Source organism: Emydura macquarii, unplaced genomic scaffold, assembly GCF_026122565.2.
Source record: "Emydura macquarii macquarii isolate MOO-44397 ecotype Brisbane River unplaced genomic scaffold, CSIRO-AGI_Emac_v2 contig_2948, whole genome shotgun sequence".
Lineage (NCBI taxonomy): Eukaryota > Metazoa > Chordata > Testudines > Chelidae > Emydura > Emydura macquarii.
The window spans coordinates 2824338-2846455 of record NW_027133085.1 but is presented as its reverse complement, the minus strand read 5'-3'; the positions used below and the strand labels follow the sequence as shown (position 1 = coordinate 2846455).

Below are 22118 nucleotides of genomic sequence, written 5' to 3'. Positions count from 1 at the left end.
TATCATCCTTCTGAGGGAGGTTAAACAGAAGGACAGGAAGTGAATGTTGCTCTCAGTGACACTAACTCCTGCTTGTATTTTTAGAAGATTGTCAGGGACATCGGCCCCCAGTTCTTTCACTTCAGCCAGCTATGCCCCCCAAATCACACAAAGCCTCAAGTATGCACCGCTTAAATGGAAGGTTACAATGCCCCCATTCTGTGCTCACTTGCCAGATTTGGTAGGTATTTGTACGAGTTTCATCCCCTTTGCCCCATGCAGAAGAGGGGATGTAATGGTCTTAGGTATACACAAATGATCCATTAACAGTATGCAGAAAAATTCCCATTGCACCCCCATTGCCCTTGCCCTATTTTGGATTGAGACATTTCACCTTTTGAGAGAATGTTCCAAGAAATATAAAACTATGGAGAAATAGGGAGTCAGTCGGATTCCATTGTAATAGGTGTTTGAGTGCGTGAGTGAATGAGTGAGTGAGCAAGCGAGTGAGCGTATAGACTTCCAATATGGCCATTACAAATGTTCAAAAAAATCAAGCTCACCTTATCTGGAATATAGCAAAATCAACTGATAGAGCTCAAATCTATGTTAACAATACAGTATTAGTATTTGAAGATTTCTGTTACCAAAAGAGTACTTACCTGTGATCATACTTAGAGCTGATAAACATGCTAAGGCTGGGATATCAAGGTTAAGGCTCTGTAAATTTAAGGAAAAGTCTTTAATTGAGTCGAGCCACTCCCCAAATCCACGAAGGCACTGAAGTCTATGAAGCACAAGTCCATTGCAGAATACAAATTTATCTTCAGCAGTATCAGATCTCAAATAAAAAAAAATTAAAAATCATAAACACATTTATTTTACAAAAAGATGTACACACAATACAGATATGTGCATCATTTAATATGTAACGCATATTATTACCGGGCATATGTGGGCATTCATGTTTGACAATATCCTACTTCCTTGGGGCAAAAATAAAACAAACAAGCTTCTATGATTGCTTACTTTGTAGAGTTATAAGCCTGAGGTTAACTGTAGCATGTGGTGTAGACTGTCTAATTAGTTAAGATTTTTGGTCCTGCCAAAGGCACAAGCAGCAGAGACATTTTACATTAAATACTGTATGTCTGAACTGAAGAAGGACAATGTGTGTATGCTTTGAAATATAATAACAATATGGCTTGGAGAAAGCAGAGATTATTTTTATTCTGTACCCCTCAGTGTTTCCTCCCTTACATTTCTCAGGTACCAAAAATTGATGAAGACAAAACAATAGGAAATATATAAACTAATGTACACAAACACGCAGAACATACAGTAATACTCAAGGCAGAAAATCTTTTATGTGAAAAATCTACAGTATGTGTCAGACTACAACAAAACACTGAAAAAGAATCCCTGTTAAGAACAAACAAACAAACATAGTTCATCTTGACCCTAAAGAAACAGAGGCATAACTCAAAACTCCATCCTGGGATTTTCCCGTAATTATGTTAGGTACAATGTCTTAACTAGTGCCAGGCTGATAAATGGTACCTCGCTCTATGAAATGACTTGGTATTAGGAAGAAAAACAATCTAAAAGGGATTTTGAAGCTCCTTTATCCCCTTCCAAAACAGAATTTCAAGATATCTATGTGAAAGAAAAAAATAAACAAACCCCCAAACTACTGCATTACAAATGCACTTCTACAGGCAAGTACAAAGCAGCCTCAATCAAAAGTAAATAAGCACAAATTATGATTAAAAGGGGAAAAGAAAAAGTGGTGAATACAATAAATGGAACCACATTAGTGAGAATAACGTTGTTCCATTTTTGTAAATCATTTTCTTATTTTTCTTCATTTGTATCACAGTATTTTGTGGACTCATGTCTTTTGTTGCTGTTTCTTTTTGCCTGTTTTCATAAATGACAAGAGTAAAGCTACCGCTCTACTTATCCTTTAAAAAATATGTAGAAATTCACAAATTTTCACATCGATTTAATATGGGATTATTTCCAATAACAAGTAATTACCTGATGGAGAGTCTTAGTACAAACAGCTCCAAAAAAGCTGATTCTATGAGTAACGTCTGATCTTCCTTTGGGAGATCAGTAAATCCTGGAATTTTTTCCGCCCAGCCCCTGGATATGTCAATGGAGGCAGTCAGAAGATTATAGAACTGTTGTACATGTTCTGCATCTGTGCCTGCAGCAGCCTGGTCAGTGGAACAGTACTAAAATGAAAGCCACAGACAGTAATATTATGTGGTTTTAAAGAATGCCACAATACATGCAATGCTGTCTGCTCAACAGTGTTTTCTGTGTGTCCCACAACGGCAAAGACAGTAGGTTATTGTATCAAAGGGATAATAAGCAGATAAATATGAATGTAATGTCTGGATATATGTACATATGGATTTTACTTTTGAACATTTATAAGTATGTACATTCATAGAAATCAGGCATTTTATAAATAATCAAATTTGGCCTTTATCTATATGTTGTTAGTCAACAAAACTAGAAATCTGGTGGTTAGGATAACTTTTAAAACTGGAAAGATATAAGAATTCTATTTAACGTATTACAATTCTTAAATTTCCCACTGATGAATTTGGCTCTGTGTATTATAAATGCAGATTTCCTCCTGAACTTCTCAAATCTCTCTACCTTACAGTACGATAGGCATGTGGGATAAATCTTTTTTGTTATCTGACACATGCAGCCAATAATTCCCACAGTCCCAGCTTCCTTAACTTCCTCCTGACTCACCAATAGACTTCAGCTCCTTCCCCACTACCACTTCCTCACTACTGGATCCCTGTCATTTCTGAATTCATATATCATGCACCAAGTCTAAGCCTAGCTCTCCTCTCTCCATGGCATGGAGCAGAGCCAGAGCAGGGTGGTCCAACCTATTTCTGTGCCTGACAAGTACTGCTGGTTTCCTGAGTGGGGAGAGATGTTCTTGGAATTTACTCCAAAGCTGTAACAACATCCTCTCCACTAGACCCTTCGGGGTAATTTTTGGGAGGGATTTAGTGCAAACAGTATCTCCCTGAGGCCTCCCCCCACCAAAAGGTGGTTAGGGAAATCTCCACAGCTGATGGAGAGCTGCACTTCAAAGAATGCTCTCAACTGGCAGCTAGAGGCAGAGTCCATTGACTGGAAAAGTCCCTTGACAACATGAATAAGGGGGGACAAGGTGGGAGTGGAAAGACCCTAAGCCTCCCTCAATGTTAACAAGAACATGTCTGGGGACTTTGGAGCCCCTGCTCCCCCACTGCAGATCTGATGGAGGTTGTTACTGCACCCCGAAGGTCTTCTTCTGTGGAGGAGAGAGGGGAAAGTGGAAAGAGGGATTCTGGAGTGGGTAGCTCTTGTCCACTACATACTTCCCTAAAGGAAGCAGGTTCGCTGCTGGTGTAGGAAGGGTCTCAGAATCATGGACAGGTTGGAGATACACAAGAAATGACACTGGAAACCCTGCATATCTCTGGCCACGTGTGGGGTATCTGTGCTGGCTCTAAGTAATTCCTGTCTGCTTCCAGCATTAGCGGCAGGCCATCTCTCGGGCTGTGCTCCCACTGCCTCCCCAGTGATGAAAGCACCTGTGATCCCTCTGATGAAGTGCATATGGGGGAAATCCTGCTCCTGCAGCTATGGAGGGTCACGTGACGGTGAACCCAGTGCAATTCCATGGCAAACAGGAAGATGCAGGACTGGGGAGAGGGGTGGGGGCACTGTGCAGGGCGTGAACATTGCACTGTTACACGAGTCCTTGGTCTTCCTCCCATGAAGAAGGGTGGGGATGCACAATTGGGAACAGAGGCTACTGAAGCCATTGGACTACAGTAGCCTTTGTGGAGAGGCTATGCATCTTCTCCATGACCTGGAGAGGGATAAAAGAATGATTTCACCACCGCCACCGGTAACCCTGTGCTTTGCCCAGTATTCGGCCTAGATACTCACACTGGGTGCTGGGATTTGGATTTGCTCCATGGTTAGCAAGGCAATTAATATTGCTCATATATGACACTGGAATTCAAGGAGAGCATGCTGCAAAGTGCATCAGTTCCCTGACTCCTGTTTTACATGCTACTCAGACTGTGCAGAGATGGGGTGGTGGCTATGCGGTTCCATGACAGAGGCATATCACACAGTCATATTTCTCCTCGGTGCACCTGCATGCCGTCAGCCCATTTGCTAGTTATTACAAGACTCATCTGTCCAACATAAACAACATTGTACATCTACTATTTTGGCTATATACCAGGATACCTGTTCAGTGGGTTACAGGGTGAGGCCACAAGTGATTAGAAAATAAGAAGACTCCAGTGCAGCTAAATAACCTACACAAAGTCCCAAATGTAAAACGGGGGGAAGTGGGTAATTGAGCTGGACACTTACTCGAGATTCATGGAAAATCTGCACTCAAATACACAGGCAGCCAAGTCCCTCCAAAGTGCTGCATGACATCATGCATTTTTGGATACTGGGTAAGTAAAACATCTCTCCTCTCCCAGGGCCAGATCCTGCCCCCATGATCTTTGCTGCACACCCCGCATCCCATGCAGAAATTTTGAACGGTAGCCACAAAATTGGCTACCCTCCAGTATCTACACCACATGAGTGGATGGATGTGGCGCAGGGAATGGGTGGACCTGATTTGGGAGAGGGCAAGCACCCACCAGCCCAACACAAATTGCTCGGAAAAGGTAATACACCTCCAGGCTGTATGAAATTTTCTGCAGAGCCCCTCCAGATGGGGAGCCTCCATTTAATGGGACTCTGGGGACAGCCAAGGCCAGGGAACCCCAAAGCCAATGTGGAGGAGGTAGAGCCTCCTAATGGAGGCCCTTCATCTCTTGCAGAACCCCAGGATCTGCTTGGTCTTGGAAACCTGCTTGGTTGTACAGGGGTCGAACTATGACACAATCATTCCATGAGGGGCAAACAAAATGATCTGAGGAAAATTCCTCCCCCTTCCACAGGTATTTCTGAGACAGGGCATGCTCTGGGCCACAGAAATCAGCAAAAGAAAAAAAAATAATGCTCTAAAATTCATCCCATGTGTAACTCATCTGAAGTCAACAGGGATAAATCCAATATTTTTAAAGCACTCCTTGAACACATTTAATTTCACTAATGGCAACAACAATACAGGATGTTACAATTTTCTAACTCTAATGTGAACATTTTGGTGTTACATTAAAGAAGCTGGTTTATTAAACTGAATATATTTTAATAACTATACATATTTTTTAGATTAATTTTTTTCTAATTCTAGTAGCTTGATCCAGCCCATGAGAGCATGGTAAGCAGAAGAATGCTGGCAACTATATTTCCTGCATTTGAACTGTTTGTCACTGTCAGAAGGGTTCACATTTTACCAAGAATAGATTAGGAAACCAACTGGGGCCAAATTCTACAGTCCTTAATTAGGCACAAATCATTCCCGAAACTGGGAAAACCCAACAATCATCCCATGGGAAGGGTTTACCTGACTCCTACACAAAACAAGCAGGCCTGCCTCAGACAAGTGGCCACTGGAGAGAAGGGGGAGCACCGTGAACTCTTGAAGTCACCACCACAAACAGGGGGCACTTTGGGATAAAGCCAGAAGAGGAGACCTTCCCCTGGCCCCCAGGATATGGCTCCTTTATGAATGGAGCTGTCCAGGGAACCCTGCCTGTGGTTGCTGCCAAGATTTTCCCCAAGGGGAGCTCCTGTGTACAGCAGCATTGTTTGATGTAGGATATAGAAGTTTGATACTGGGGGAAGTGGTCACACGCCCTTGTTCCACCCCTTCCTGCTTATGTCACACCTCAGGGAGCTTGCATAGCTGCAAAAACATGGAGGAGGCTTCCTTAGATTTCAAGGGGAGAAGCAATTATACTCTTTTAGTGCATCTCCTATTTCTGCATTGTGACCCTGGCATTTGCTTGATTTCTGGCCTCTATAAATACAGAGGGATTATTATAAACACAGATTACTGCCCCACTCTATCCTTAATCAGGCAAAATTCTTACTGAAGTTGATGGGAATGCTGCCTGAATAAGGAGTGCTAGATTTGGGTCTTGATTCTCTTGTCACTTACACAGTATAAATCTGAGCTTCAGGAAATTACAACAGTGAAACAGGTGTGAGACCAGACTACAGCTTCTGGCATTTAACGAGTTCATAAAAACAAATAATCTTCCTAGTAATTATTTCTGAAACCAAATATCTAAATATTCTGTTACTGTGGACTGGTAAATTCAAACCAACTCTAAAATGAAGAGTAGCAATGTTCTGAATAGAAATAATTCAGATAAGATTTGTTTTGATATACCAGGGTTATATGATTATTTGGAATTTCTTTTTGCAATATACTGATTGATTGACTGATTGATTACAAATCCTGTATTGAGGTTTTATTAGTATTTTCCTATGGTAGGCAAGACACTTTTATTAGATTACAGTATGCTAGATATTTGAAAAATTAAGGCCCTGTTCCTGCAATGTATTGTGTATGGGTTCCCCTCCATCCAAGCTCAGGGTCCATCTTCATGCAATGCACTGCAGAATTAGTATCTAACTGAACATACCTATATATACTCTGCTCAGCATCAGAATTCATAAAAGTGGTTTTGTTAGTTTATGTATATACTACACATACTATTCCATTAATATCAGTTAATATAGAGTTTTCATTTTGTTCACTCTAATTCCTTAAAATATATGCAGAAAATTTACAAAGATATAATGATTAATAATTTACATTAGGAGGCTAAAAAAGATGTTTTCAGTACTACTAAGCACTACCAACTATTATATTGTACTCTAAAGTAAAATTAGGGTGTCAAACTCTACCAACAACCAATTAGATATAACAGGATCCTTTAGATATGAAGCATAAACTAATTTAACATCAGTAATGCAGTTTTCCATAGGCTTCCTATAAAATTGTACATAATTATAAAAAATATTAACCATTTATGGGGTATTTTTGTATGAAGTGAAATAGTCACTGTAGGTTAAAAAAAAAATCACAATGTCAAAAAGCCATACATCTATAAATATATATCCAGGGGCTCAATCCTGCATTTACATATGTGGGTAACTTTATTTATGAGTAATTCCATTTAATTCAGTAGGACTATGTACATCACTAAAAGTTACTTGCATGCATAAAACTTTGTAGGTTCAGGCCCTAATGTGTCCTGGGAAAGTTAAAATAAGTGAAAATATACCTAATGCATTCATCCATTAAAAATCATCAGACAAAAATATGACAGGATGCTTAAAAACATAGCAAAAAGAAATCTATAGGTAACTATAAATTAGCCTGTGGAAAAGAGTTTATCATGTGCCTATAATTATTAAAGCATGTCAGTATAATTACAAATAAATAAAAGGATTATTAATATATTATTAGACTATATATAAATATATATATATATATATATAATCTTAATATCAAGTGATAAATTGGCTGCATAGGTGATGCTGTTTTGATAAAAAGTCAAAACAGTCTCATATTTAGTAACATTTAATAAAGATAATGGGATTTGTTCATGATTTTCGTTATATGTATTTTTTCTTTCCTTGTTTTTGGAATTTCAATAATATATTTTATAATTGTAGGTGTGCTATAGCCTATTTTCTGCAATGGATAACAAAATATCTCATCAATATTTAAAAAGAATAAATAAATAATATAAAAATAAGGTTACAACAAGTCTATAATATCAAAGAATTCTTTGCTTATTCAATTATTTTTTTCAGTTTGATTTAAAGAACTATTTGACAGACATGGATTAATAATACCTAGCTCTTTACACAGGAACTAATTACACATTACAAAGGAGGTCAGTATCATTATCATTTATTCCTTAAACCTAATATGCGTACTGTATTATGCAATAGTCCAATCCTATTCCCATTGAAAACAATGGCAAAACTCCCATTGATTTTAACAGGAGCAGAACCGGGTCTTACATTGCCTATTTGTTTCAACAACCCGGTATAACTTCTCATATCCCATATATCTGAATATAAGAAAAGCAGTTAGGTTTTCCAGACTGGAAATTAAGGGCCCAATTCTACAACTGACTGCACGGTAGCACATCCCTGCATCTGCCCCGAGTCCTGTTGAAGCCCATGGGGCTCTGCGCACAGTCTGTTGCAGAATCAGTGCCCTATTTACCTATGCATACTTGTGTTAGCATACCTGCAGGGTGTACTACAGATAGTATCATGTCCTAAACTCTGGGTCACAATAGAGAGAGACCAAAATGAATTTCTAGTGTCACTCTATTTAAGTAACCGCCGTCACACCAATGATAGGGCACTGGGTCAGTTATTAGTCTATCTAAATTTAACAGTTTAATCTCATTTCATTGAACCGATTGTTAAATTAAAAAAATACAATGTAGTAATATTTTTATGCAAAAAATCATAAAACGTACTCTGGAATAATCAAGCTCTCTGGGTGTAAAGTCAGTTAAAGCGCGGACAAGGGCATTCATCATACTGATTGGAGGAGAAGGTGGGGAGGACTGGGAAGGTTCCTGCTGTAAAGGGCTCTTTGGTTTGGAAGGCAGTCGACCTCTTCTCCCTTTCAGGCTATCAGTACGGACAACTGATTAAAGAAGAACAAAAATCAGTCTGCAAAGACATCACCAAACAGCCACAACCACAAACGATCACCCGGTTATTTCTTAATTATGATTAGTCCAGCAAAAACCATAAAACCCTTCCATTTAGAGAAAGAGAGAGAGAGAGAGAGATCATTGCTATCTTTAATTGCAGAGATATAAGTGAATATTATAAAAACAGTGTGAAGTTCAGACTTGTTGCTAGCAATGTAACATCCGAACAGTGCCCATTTTATGTAAGTAACCCCAATTCTGTCCCTGTATGTTTAAATTTTACATTTACACACACACACACACACACAAACCCTAGTGATAATACTAATAATGTGCATTTAACTCTTCTTACTGAAGAATTATTAGCTTCCTTAAAACACTTCACATGCTATGGGCCTGATCCTGAAAAAATGCTTACTCACATGAGTACTCCCATCTGTGGGACTACTCTCATACATTAGCATTTGCAGGATTGGGGCCTATGGGTTCAATCCTGGCTCCATTAAAATCAATGGCAACCCTTACATTTAATTCAGTGGGAACAGAGTAGCACCATATGTAAAGTTACACAGGACACAATGTAATGCAGCCCCTCTGTGAGGAGGCAGCTAACTGCAGTACAATATGCTGTACAGCCGTGAAAGGAAGAGAAACTTTGGCCAGGGTCATTAGGAAAAAAGTCTTCCTCTGATGACCTTGCTGTTCTTGAACCTGTGATTCCAGGGAATCTAGATATTATAAAACCTAATGCCTGGAAACAAACACAAAAAAAAAGTTACATACATTATACACACACTTTGGGGTAAGTAAAATAGAAAGCCACCATTATAAAATTCCACATAAAAATGAAATCTAACATAAGCAAATTTAATATTCAGACATTTGTGCTTACAATAGCACACCTTCCTTACCTTCTTTAACCATGCCAACACTGAGACACTTCTGAAAGCGGCAGTACTGGCATCTGTTACGACGTCTCTTATCCACTGGACAGTTTTTATTTGCCAAACAAACATATTTTGCGTTTTTCTGAACTGTTCTCTGAGAAAATTCAACATAGAAATAGTCAACTGATAGTTTCTTGAATGAGCTAGGACCTGACAAGATGTATTTTAATTACAATGTGAAAAGCGACAGTGCAATTTGTATAATTAGATAAAATTAATTTCCTAACACACTAGCCTGCAGGAAAAACAGTTTTATTGGTGTTAGCTGCTGACAATGAAAATCGTCTTGGATTGTTCTGAAGCAAGTCTCAGGAGACAGCCAACTTTGAATGATAAAATCATATCTGAAATTACCAGGTCATCGCATCTACCTTTGGGGATTAGATTATCTCCGCTTTTAATATCCCTTTGGGAACAATTTTCTACTTGGTTCATTCCCCTGATTATTACTGACCTTATTAAAATAGAATCAAAATGATCTGGGATGTCCTTCTCTTGCTATCACTGTTAGTCAAATATCACAATTACTGGTTTTGCTAGCCATTAAAATCAGTAGAGATGAAATCAAAACTACAAAAACCAAAAACCAAACCAAACCAAATCCATCAAACCTTTCACAATTCAGTTAACTCTCATGGAAAAATAACTTATTTTGGAGAAAATGAATGGAGTTACATTGTATTGATACATGCTAGAACAAATGTTTGGAGAGCATGCCAGCCAATTTATTTTTAAAATCCTACATTTTTTTCTAAGAAATAATTTTGAAAACATCAAATAATTCAGTTTTTATAAAAGTAAGTTAAGACTAGAAAAATAAAGCAAATGTTTGTATAAACAGTGCAATGTGTTTCAATATTTAAAATCAAGGCTCTTTCAGTAAGGAACTTGATTTCAGCACAAATGGTCATGTAATAGCAAAGACTTAAAAGCAACAACAATAAATCTAATAATTACTGTGACATTGTAAACTGAATCTTCCATTGATAAGCAATTATGTCAAAAAATGTTATTTCTTTCACAATTTGTAGACCGTGTAAATAAAAGACAACATCAGAAATAATAAAAATAAGAAACACATAAAATCATTCACCACTTAAAACTACAAAGTGGATGTTAGACTTTGAAAATCATTTAGCAAATTTAGGGCCCAATCCTGCTCCCATATAAATTCACAGCAGTTTTGCCATTGACTTCCACAGGAGCAGGAACAGGATCTTAATAACTACTTCTTCCAGATGATTTTTGCTAACTATTCTAGTTATACCTAAACAACTAAGAATTGTAATAAATATGTGTATTTTTACCATACTGTAAAGATATTATCACTAAATAATGTTATTAGTACTCAGTACAATACAAAACAAATGTTTTAAACCTCCTGCTTCCATCAAAGCCAATGCAAAAAGTCCCATTCACTGCCAGGGAAGCAGGTCTCTGATCTTTATAGAAAGAAATTGACTAAATCAAATCTTCAATGTCAATACTAATAAATCAAACCCTAAAATCTACCCCAAGCCCTGAACCTAAACATGCCATTTGTAAAGAGTAAACGGAAACCTTAATTACTCTAGAAAAAAAAAATCAAATACTAAAACATAACATTAAAAACAAACAAAAAATACACAAACCCAGAAAGCATAAGCAGAAATTTTCTTGGTAGTGAAAGCATTATGTATTATCTGGCCCCAGAACCTTCTCAGTCAGTCTAAAGCTAATATTGAAGCACTGTACAGTGCTTAGTCATTGCACTACTTGAAACCTTTCACAGATCAGAATTCACTGGTTTCTGAACTAAATAGTTGTAGTCAAGCAGCAACTTCCTAGAATGACAAATGTTCTGTTTTATAACATACGTTGACCCAATTGCCTTCTTGACATGTCCTTAAACCTACATTTAGATTACCCTATGGAAAGAGATTATGCTTTGGACTGTTACTACCAGCTGAATTACCAGGTCACTATCAGGACGTCTGTATTTCATGCCTTGTTTTAAAAATATTTCATTAGTCTGAATGACTCAGTAAAATTCAGTTTGTTGAGAGCAAAAAAAAAAAAAAAAAAAAAAATTTTTTTTTAAATAAAAAGCCAGATAGATTTATTTCAAGAGAAGCCCCTGAAATAGGTGCTCTGCACTCCATAGAAAATCATTATGGGCCAGACATTAGGCTGGTGTACATCAGTTTAGCTCCACTGATTCACCCAACTGAGGTCTTGTCTACACAGTATGTTAGTCCACACCAGAGCAGTGGTGCACACTAGCATGTTGAGCACTAACTGGCACTGGCACTGACTGGCCCGCTAACCTTTCCATAGCATGCATTAATTTAGTACGTTTTGAAATGGCCGGGATTACATTAGTGCACAGTAGGGAACTTTTAGTGCATGTCAGCAGGGTCCACACAGGTCAGTTAGTGTGTGACATACTAATGTACACTAGAATTTATACCCCTCTGGTGCAGACTAACATGCCGTGTGGCCAAGCCCTGAGACTCTGGCTGAGAACTAGCCCAATCTCTACACTATATGGCATGGAGGGTATGATTTGGCTTTGTATGAAGAGCCAGTTGGTGTCTATCCTGCCCTGATGGACTACCCAGGTGGTGGGTTTTCACTCTAATACACACTTTACTCACAGAATCATTCTAACTGTTCTGGGTGAATTGATCAGCATAACAACAACAGAAGCAGCTGACAGTGAGCATGAATGGTGTGGGGATGTCTTGGGATGGGGCATCAGAGTGTGTGAGTGAATATATACAGTCCTTACCTTGAAGAAGCCCTTGCAGCCCTCGCACGTCCGTACCCCATAGTGTTGGCAGGCAGCATTGTCCCCGCACACGGCACAAGTGCCTTCTCCAGACGAGGAGCTCCTGCTGGGCGGGGAAGGGAGGCCACTGCTGCTCCCACTGCTCTCGCCCAACAGGCTACCCAATGGCGAGAAGGCTAAGGCAGCTGCTCTTTTGGCCAGGGGGAGCCCATAAGGATGGTTCTCCATAGTGGCTTGACTGGCAGCAGGTCTGTCAGATCCCAGAGGCAGGCTCAGGGCAGCAGGATCATAGCACATGTGGGCACCACTTGCAGGGGTGTGGGGTGGCGAGTGCTTGAAGTGGAAGAGGGGGAAACGGGTGGGCACAGTCTTCATGGGGGTAGAGTCCATCAGGTGGCTGGAGGCCATGCAGGTCTGTGCAGGCTGCAGCGGATGTGGGGGTTCATCCCACATGGAGGCCTGGTGAGAAGGGAATCCCGGGGTGGTGGGTGTGGAAGGTGGGGACTGCTTGAAGTACATGGAGGTGCTGGGCATCCCCTCGTCTGTGGAGGGCGGCAGTGAGGAGTGGTAACTATGTAGGCGGTTGTCTTCCATTTTTACAAGAGGCCTCTGGCTGGAGGCGGAGGAGGCGGATTGCATTTGGTACAGGCAGGAAGGCTTGAGCTCGTAGCTGCCAGAGTAACCCTCCATGAAGGTGCTGAAGCTGGGCAGGGAGGTGGTGGCGGTGGCAGTGATCTCGGTGCTGCTCAAGTCCATGGTCAGTTTGGTGTAGTCAGGGTTCATGATCTCCGAGCTGTACTCTGAGCCATATGCGTAGGTCTGAGCTGCATAACTCGAACCAGGAGGTGAAGGGCTATACTGGGCTTGCACACAGGGCATATCTGCAAGGGCAAAAGGGACCATTAACAACAAACAACAACCATGCTGCAGCTGCAGCTCGGGGTCATCGCTAACATCTCCCTCAGCCTTTAATGGTGATTTCCTGCATTTCATGGAGCTAAATTAGGCACCCCACTCTCATCCACTGCCAGAATGTGGTTTATAAATTTCCTCTGAGTACTCGGTCTTCAAGAAGTAATATATATTAGATACATACAGGGCTCTCAGTTACATTGGTTGAGGTCACTGGAGTTACCCCAAATTTACACTGGTGTAAGTAAGAGCAGAAGATGGCCCTAACTGCCCTAGATCTGCTGCCTAATAGACATAGATGTCAATGAGAACTGAAGAAGCATGAGAACAGTATATGGCCCTAAATCTATCTTTGAATGCCTGCAATTATGCCATAACATTTTCATAACAGAATAACCACACTATCACAGTCAGCAGTCATTTCTGTGTTTATATATATACATAAATAAAATAAAGGTACATTGTCTACAGTGCACATCAAAGACACAACTGAAATCACTATATCTTTTACTGAGGAGCTATGAAGATAAATACTTCTTACTTGACCTAGGGCCTACATACTGTATTTCTGATCCGATCATAATTAAGGGTGATACCTTGCCATCAGCTTTTAGGAAGACATCCCCATCATAGGGAGTACTGTTAAAAAAGATTGCACAATGGACCCTAACATTTCAAAAAATGTAAAGGCAAAAGTACACTGTCCTTCTCTTCCTATTATTCTAGGAGATCTAGGCTGAGGTTGATACTAGAACTGTAGTTTTGTATGTTGCTTCATGAAACTAAATCCAGTTCACTCACAGCTAAAATGTTGACTCTAGTAACACAAAGGGGTTGATTTTTTAAAAATTTTATTTCCCACTTCTCCATTCTGCTCTTTATTGCTCAAAGGACATTACAGATCCAATTCAGCAATCTTTATGATGTTTGCCTGCTTAAGCACTACAAGTTTCCAGCCCAGTATTTGCAATAAAAGCTAAAGGCAATTGTCAAGTTTCAATTTGACAACAATATACACCTTTATATTAGTTAGTGGAAACCCTCTCACATGAAAAACCCGAGAAAGTAAAAAAGTATTATTATCCTGGAGGAAATATATTTCAAAATTATTCTCTCTCAATAACCAGTATAATTCATATTCTAGAGGCATTGGATAAATGATCATACAAACATTTCTAAAGTTTAAAGGTACCTGTTCTTCCTGGATATTTTAAGTCCCTTTACTTTGGTTTCTTAAAACACTTACTAGAAACACGCACACAATAATTAATTAAATGAATTTTTAAATCCTCATGATCTGTTTTGTAGAGAAACACATTTAAATTAAGAACAGATTTTAATCATTGTTTTTTTCATGTAAGAAGAAAGACCAGATCTTTGTATTTTCAATAAACTTGTAGAAATGTGGGAGAAAATGACTGCTTTTGTTTCCTAAAATGACGCTTTGAAGGCTACTTTTATTTACATATCCAAATCCAAAAAAAAAAGGATGAAATCTTCATAAATCTCACCTCAGATCTTATTTATTTTTATTTCTAAAATGTGCTTGTCAGTCTCTGGAGGCATACCCAATTGAACAAACACAAATTAAGAAAGAAAACTCACTGTTAATTTGTGATATTATCAAACAAGGGAAGTTAAACAACTGGGTTTCCTAAAGATGTTGATTATATGTTAATAGAGTAAAAGGAAAGGAAACTCCTTTCATGCACCTCCAATGAAAATTCATTGAGAAAGGCAGTTTAACAAGCAGATAAATAAATGTCACAAATTGACATTTTGACACAAAATCTTGTGAGGGAGAAGGATTTTCTGCCTGTGCTGAAAAGGAGCAGGAATTGATAAGAGATGACCTGCTGTTCCTTTTCTCTTCAGGAAGAATACCTGCGCTACTGAATATAACATGGTTATTTCACTTAAGAAACTATTATGCTAAATCTGCTACAAGAGAATAGAAATCTTCATTAAACCCTGTTTGAAGAAAACAAGGAGGAAAGAATTAAGCTAAGGATATGTTCCTATCTGCAAAACTTTTCCTACTTTGTTTCCCAATGGGATCTATTGATTAGTTCCAACTCCTGTTTTTTTCTTTATACTTTAAGCACTGGGGTTAGTTTCCCTCCAAAATAAATTATAACAATTTAATAATTTTTATTATTTCTTAACACAAGGTGCTTATTAAAATAACCACGAGGCACATTTTAAAATGATGTATTAGCAAGACCAAGATGAATAAATACAAAATCTGGTTAGGAACCTTTCAGAGCCACTAACCTTTCTGAAATCTTTGCAAGAATGTTACATAAAATTAGGAGTTAGTAATGCTCGTGATGAACACAACATCCCACCCACTTGCTTGCAATTTTCTCTTTAAATGTTTACACATTTTTGGTTAGGGACTTTCAATTCCTATGGATCCAGTCATAACAGTAAAAGTTTTATTAAATACAGTCTCTAAATTACTATCAAATTAAAACGGGGGCCAAATTCTGCTCTGAGGTAAACTCCGACCCTGTTCAAAGGGAAATGGGATTGCAAGAGTGGAATCTGGCCCTACATGTTTGAAAATATTAAAACTGTTCATAGTATTTGCAAACCAAGCAAGCTCGGCTTATTGGCAGGAGACTTTATTCTCACACCGATTCCACTAATTCCTTGTTGCTGGGAGAAGCCAGATGGCTGAATTCTGCTCTCGGCTACACCCATGTGGACTCAGAATAACTTCACTGTCTTGTAAGGAGTGACTCTGCGTTGACACCGTGTACTTAGGGGCAGAATGAGAATACGCAGTGCTAGGGCTATGAGCAGGTAGTGGGCCCCAATTGTCTGTTACCTGGAGGGTATCTTGCTCGCTGAATGGTGGGGCTGGTTGTCTGGACGGCGGAGGCAGCAGGAGGAGGCGGAGTGCGGGCTGGCTGGGACCGGTCTGCGGGTCCGGGACTCAGCGAGGGGCGCTCTTCCGAACCGGGCTCTGTCACACGGCAGGGAAAAAGAGAGGTTGCGAGTCACAAGGTGATCTCCACCCGATCGCTGCTGAAACCAGGAGCCAGACACGGTGACTGACAGGGGCTCAGCGACCGGGGCTGAAATCCCGCAGTGGGACTGAAAACAAGACGCAGCGATGGTGTCGGGAGGCAGGTTGTACAGGGGAAGCCAGATCTCGGCTACCTCCACCCGGGGAGGACAACGCTTTAAAGTGGGAACGGGGAGGGGAGAGACAAATGTAAAATTCAGCACCAGTTCACCCCAAACTGCCGAGGGGCGACTCACGTCCCTCATAAAGCAAGATCACAGCCTTTCTCCTAGAGGTTATCAAAACTCAAGCCCTAATTCTGCCATCGCTCTCTCTCGCAGGACACCAGAGGAAGAGGCAAAGAGTAGAAAGATGATAGGGAAAGAAGGTTTACACACTTAAAAAACCAGCAGTGTTATTACTAGGTCTGGATCGTAGGGGAGGAAAGCAAAGAAAAGGAGACTCCTTTTGCCCAACGAAAATGCCCAGAGAAAGGCGGTGTGGAAAATGTTTATCAACTTCCCTCTAAATCGCTTGCCCTTTTGTCCCACGTGTGCGGTCATTTTCGGCATGCCAGCAGGAAGTTTAAATTCGTGTGGATCCAGGCCAGAGAAAAGTTGTATTCGAGATAAACTCTTGCCGTGAACGGAAGAGATTTAAAGCGCAAGGATTTCTTACACCTCCAGCTTGCCTTCTCTGTGCAGTCCCTGAAGGGTGGGCGCTTGCTCTCTCCCCGGGGGTGGTGAAGGAATGGCCCGGGGATCCTGGACTCTGGAGATCAGACCCAGCTCAGCCACCAAACCGAGTCCTAGATCGGCACCAAGGCAACCTGCTATTCCTAACCTCACACAGACCTCTCTGCCTCTGGATTGCAGCGCCCCTTTCACGCGATTGAAAAGCAATGCTTTAGTCTAGTTTGGATTAAGGGAACCCCCAAACGGGGCAGGAACCAAATGACGAGATCATGTTAAAGACGTTCCTTTCCCTTTTGTAACAATATCCAGTACCTGAAGGGATCCACGTTTGCTGTCCTCAGACCCTACTGACGACAAACTCTCTCTCATTCATACGGCTGGGCTGGCCTGATAACACGTCGGCAAGTGCAGTCAGACCTAAAACCAACTTTCTTTCTTTCTATCCCAGGCCCCGCCTTGCTTCCTCTTCTGCCTTTTCGCCTATTGTCTTCCCTCTCCTCCTTGTGCTTTGCGATTACTCATCACTTACCTGGTTTTTTTTTCTGTTTCACGCCTTCTGTATACCTACTATTGAAGCCAACATCTGCCTATCAAAGAGAAGGCTTTGTATTTAGGGGGTGCACTAACATCGCAGCCAGAGACCCTCGTGTCTATTAGTGGGAGTCCCGGCCAGTAACTTTCGCCCACTTTCGCCATTATTCCCTGCCAAGCGCCTCGGGCGGCAAACGCTCATCTGCGCATCTCTTCTTCTCCCAGGGCGTTTGATCCCTCCCTACTCTTGAACCAAGTCTTGCAAGGCCGCTTCTCACACAGCACTGAGAGCGCCCTAGGGCTCATCTCCTCCCCCCCCCCCAAAGCCGCCGGTTACCTAGAGACACTCACTGCGCCTTCAAACACGCAACACCCCTCCGGACTGCAGCCGGCTGAGCCAGGAGCACAGAGCCTGGAGGCTGTAAATTAGGAAGGAATAACTACTCTTGTCAAAGCGCCTTTCTTTCTCCTTACACTTTACATTCAGCCCTAAGTGACACCCCTCCCCACCCTGTAATATGAGGAGGAAACCGTGAAATGCTCCATTGTGATTGTGGCTCTTCAGCTAAGTTTCGAAACCTTCATTTACCCGGGAGGGACCGTGAAGGGGAAGCGTCACTGAATTAAAGTTTCAGCTGCATGTCGAGTAGTGGCTAGTTTGTAACTTAATCGCTGTGTAACTATAGCACCAGCCCACGGAACTACTCCGGCAAGCAGCGATCAACTTCAGAAAGTTTCATCTCTGAAGTACGGACCGGCCGTCCTCTCTTTCTCAGCCTCTCGCTTTCACCGTATCATTATGGCAAGAAGAGTTTGCCATACAACAGCCTCCTTGGCGGAAAGAGAAGGAATCGAAGGCGCTACTGCAGTGAAGTAGGCTGGATAGAATTCCAGCGATTAATTCAAGAAGTTTATCGGAAAATTGACTCTCGCAGGGGGGGAAATTCCACTGAAAATAGCATTTTCCGCCCTTTATTTGGGAAAATATTTGGAGTTAAACCCCTTAGATCAAAACAGGGTGAAAACCAAACACCACGTCTCAAAAATGTAAGTTCAGGACTAAAGTTTAGACGAGCCACACCGCCCCCGGGACAGCAGAGTATCGCGATACCGCAGACGGCTAGCTCCACAATATGTCAAACTTGAATGCCCAGTCTACGTTATCTGACTGATTCTTTCGAAGACAGGAGCTCTTCCGCAGTGATCATTTGTAGAGCGAGTGAAATGCAGCTCCTCTGTACTGTAACACACGTGCTGGGTCAGTATAGGATGTAATTACAATTTATGACCTCCAAAGGGAAAAGTGCAAATTTCTTAGGAGCAGATGCCGGGCAGACGTGCCTAGCAGAGATCCCATCTCATTTCATTACAATATGCCACATTCCAACAATTACCTCTCTAGCGAGCTCTTTAAGCTGCCTCTGGTGTGTTCTCTCCCAGAGCGAGATCAGATCAACCTGCCCTCCCGTCCCTATTAAACAGTCCTAACTCGCACAAACAAAACCACCTATTTTCCAAGCACAGTTAAAGGAAGAGACAAATTACTGCCATTCTTCACCCGAGCGGCAAAGTCCCCGCCGCCGGCGGCAGCATCATTTCCATGACAACAACTAGCAGAAATACCTTAGTATCGGCCGAGGCTTTTATTCCACCAACCCAGTTCTGTTTGTGAGGGGGAACGTCTCAAGTACGGGCTAACAAAACGGCATCAAATATATATCTACCCGGGACATAAAGGGGTAAAAAGTTTCAGGTTACAGCCCCCAGCATGCTAGATTAGCGACACTGATGTTCATCACAAACAGTTGTCATTTCAAGAGCAACAGAACCACCAGCACAACTTTTACCAAGTCCATCCACATTCTCTCTCTCTCTCTCTCTCTCATTCGGATATACATACTTGATTGCTGTAGCGGTTCCGTCTTTACATCTAGTTTGTAAATGCCTGCTTCCTTAAATGTGCATGTAGGCTCTGTCCAGTGGCGAAATTATAAAAGGCAAACCCAAGAGGTTCTTGGAGGCTGTATATCTGGAGGATGCGTTATCCCGAGTCATGGAAAAGGATTACAGAAGCTTGAGAGACCAGGAGCTGAGAGCAGCCCGCTCCTGCTGCTGCTGCTGCTCCGGAGTAGAGCGCGCGTGTGTATGTATGAGAGAGAGTGAGTGATGATCAGCCTGCCGCTGCAATGTGCCTTTGTTTATATGCGCTGGCTCAGTGATAGAGATCTGCCTCTGTCTCTCTCTGGGTCTCTCTGTGCGTGTGTGTGTGTATGTGAGGAGAGAGAGGAAGGAGACTCCTCTGCTGCTGCTCTCTCCCTCTCCCTCTCTCTGAACGTCATTTATGTGAGAGGAGCCCTAGCGGCCTCTCCATAGAGCGGCTGGAATGCGAGACGTCAATAGTGACGCCATGGGAGCCTGACGCTACTGACCCCCCCCACCCCACCCCAGAGTCTATGAGTCTCTCCCTCTGTACAGTACAGCGCGTGTGAGAAAGCCCCGGCCCCGCACCTACACTGCCGGCATCTGGCTGCGACGCTCTGCTTAAATTTTCAGAGTGCTGTCAACCTGCGAGGCGTTACTAGGAGGGGAGAGGGAGGATATGGCGGGCAGGCTGGGTCTGAGCATAGGAGGCGCGGGAATGTCAATGGCAGTGTAGATATTTATTAATAGTATCTATTGTGATGATTAACAATTAGAGCAATGCCTTATACCGTTAGTGTACACAATAACATTTATTAATCATATATATTGCTGGATAAAATATCAGTGAGCATTTAATAAGGGAAAGTTTAGCCGGCACTTTGGGCATGTAAAGTGCTTATTCATTATTACTATGGTTGTTTAAAGAGAAGTCAAGGAAAACATTTTAGTGTCTAGAAACAAGGAGCAGGTTCTGAAGGATCTCGTTGTAACCGGGTCTCTCTGCTTGGATCACATATGTCAGTCACCAGTCACTTCAGGACACTTCATCATCTGTGTAGCTGTAACTCAGTTTGCTTTCGCTCTAGCCGAGCTCTCAGCTATCCATGTTAACAAATCATTGTTGCTCTGTCTGATTTTATGTTTGCTGGCGTCTTCGCAATGGGAATGAGGATATCCTCAGGATGAAGCTTTACTTTTTTTCATAATAATTCTCTCGATATAGTGGATTAATTTGCACCGTTCAAACAAATAAGAGCTGGACACTGCAAACTGCATAGAAAATAAATATTTGAATGAAACCGCTGCGGCAGCGGCTGCTGCTCACACACACATGCGGAGGGAGACGAGGAGTGAGTTAAAGAAGAGACGCTGATCGCACTTTCACTTTGTTTAGGCTGGATTCACGAACCTCCTTCTCCCCTGGTGTGTCTGCGTTACACGGTTCCTTCCTTCCTGGGAATTAAATGGGTTTATCTGCACTCAGTCCTGTGGAGCTGGTAATGTTGCTTTTCCTCTCCAGACGGAGGGGTGCAGTTGTGAAGAAAGAGACATGGGTTGGCTTGGTATTTACAGGGTTTGGGGTCTGTATAAATCCGGGTGTGCGTGGTGGTAAGAGCCTCTGTGAAACACGAGGGGGCTTTTAGTAAGTAACTTGCAATGAGTCTGGGCTCAGAAGCCTGCCGGGCGCCCTGCGCAGCGCGCGCCCCCCACCCCAGATCTCCTGGGTCAGTGTCACATTCCAAACCATCTCACAGAGGGAGCGCTTTTTTTAACTCCAAGCGAAGAATCCGGTCGCAGGCGGGCGGACACCCCACACTAGATATTTTTTCTACTTTCTTACACTGCGAGCCCCTTTCGGAGCCAATCAGAGCGGAAACGTCACCATGGAACGCCGTCCTCTTGCCGGGGCGCCCAATCCCCGCACAGGATGCGCGGGGCTCCATTCCAAGGGGCGGGACCCAGGGGGCTGACGCACAAGAGGCGCGTGATTGACGCAAGCTGTGTTGCTAAATTTAGCCGCTGGCTGGCCTAGGCAGGCCGATTGCGATCGCGCGGGGGAGGGGGCGGAGCTGCTGGAGCCCATTGAGCGGCGGGGCGAGCGGGCGGGCGCGCGCGCGCGCGGGGCTGAGGCTATTTTGGGTTCCTGCTTGTGATCCGGCCAAACCCAAATATAGCCGCAGCCGGGTATTTATAGCGCCGGCGAGTCCCATTGTCGTGAGGGCCGCGCCCCCGGCTGGCCTGGCTTCCTCTGGGCGGGGGAGGGGGGCGCAGCAGGATTGGAGCCCGCGCAGCAGCGCCTTCGCTGCTCGGGGCTGGACACCGGGCAGGGACAGGGGCGCCGGGGGACGCTCCCGCCCAGTGCAGTGCTGTGCTGTGCTGTGCCGCGCCGCGCCGGCCGGCTGGCAGCAGCGGGCAGGGACGGGGAGCTGGGCTGTGGCCAGCTGGAGCCGGAGACACTCCCGGCGAGAGGCGCCGGGTACCGTGACAGCCCCGCAGCCCGGCCCCGGCTTGCACGCTGCAGTTTCCCGCGGAGGGCCCGGCCCAGTGTCGGGCTGGCTATGCCCCGGCGCGGGGAAGCGGCCGATGAGTCCCCGCTCGGGAATGCGCAGCGCTTGCGGTCACTTGCCCGGTCGGATTGCCGGCCAAACGCGCCGCGCTGGCCGCCTGGCGCTCTCGGCTCAGGGGTTGGGCGGGGAGGGGGAGCCGCCA

At 42.8% G+C, this 22118-nt stretch overlaps 1 protein-coding gene across 1 annotated transcript in view; it reads right to left on the bottom strand.

Moving 5' to 3' along the window:
- NR4A3 (nuclear receptor subfamily 4 group A member 3) overlaps positions 1-19465 on the bottom strand; it is a 31184-nt gene extending 11719 nt beyond the window's left edge. Inside the window, exons 1-7 of the mRNA XM_067569839.1 lie at positions 19387-19465; positions 16081-16218; positions 12336-13216; positions 9530-9659; positions 8436-8608; positions 2020-2219; positions 642-820 (exon numbers count right to left, since the gene is read on the bottom strand). Of these exons, the coding sequence (XP_067425940.1) occupies positions 642-820; positions 2020-2219; positions 8436-8608; positions 9530-9659; positions 12336-13214 (1561 nt within the window). The 5' untranslated portion in view covers positions 13215-13216; positions 16081-16218; positions 19387-19465. The remainder of the gene's footprint in view (positions 1-641; positions 821-2019; positions 2220-8435; positions 8609-9529; positions 9660-12335; positions 13217-16080; positions 16219-19386) is intronic.
- Positions 19466-22118: the final 2653 nt, after the last annotated feature.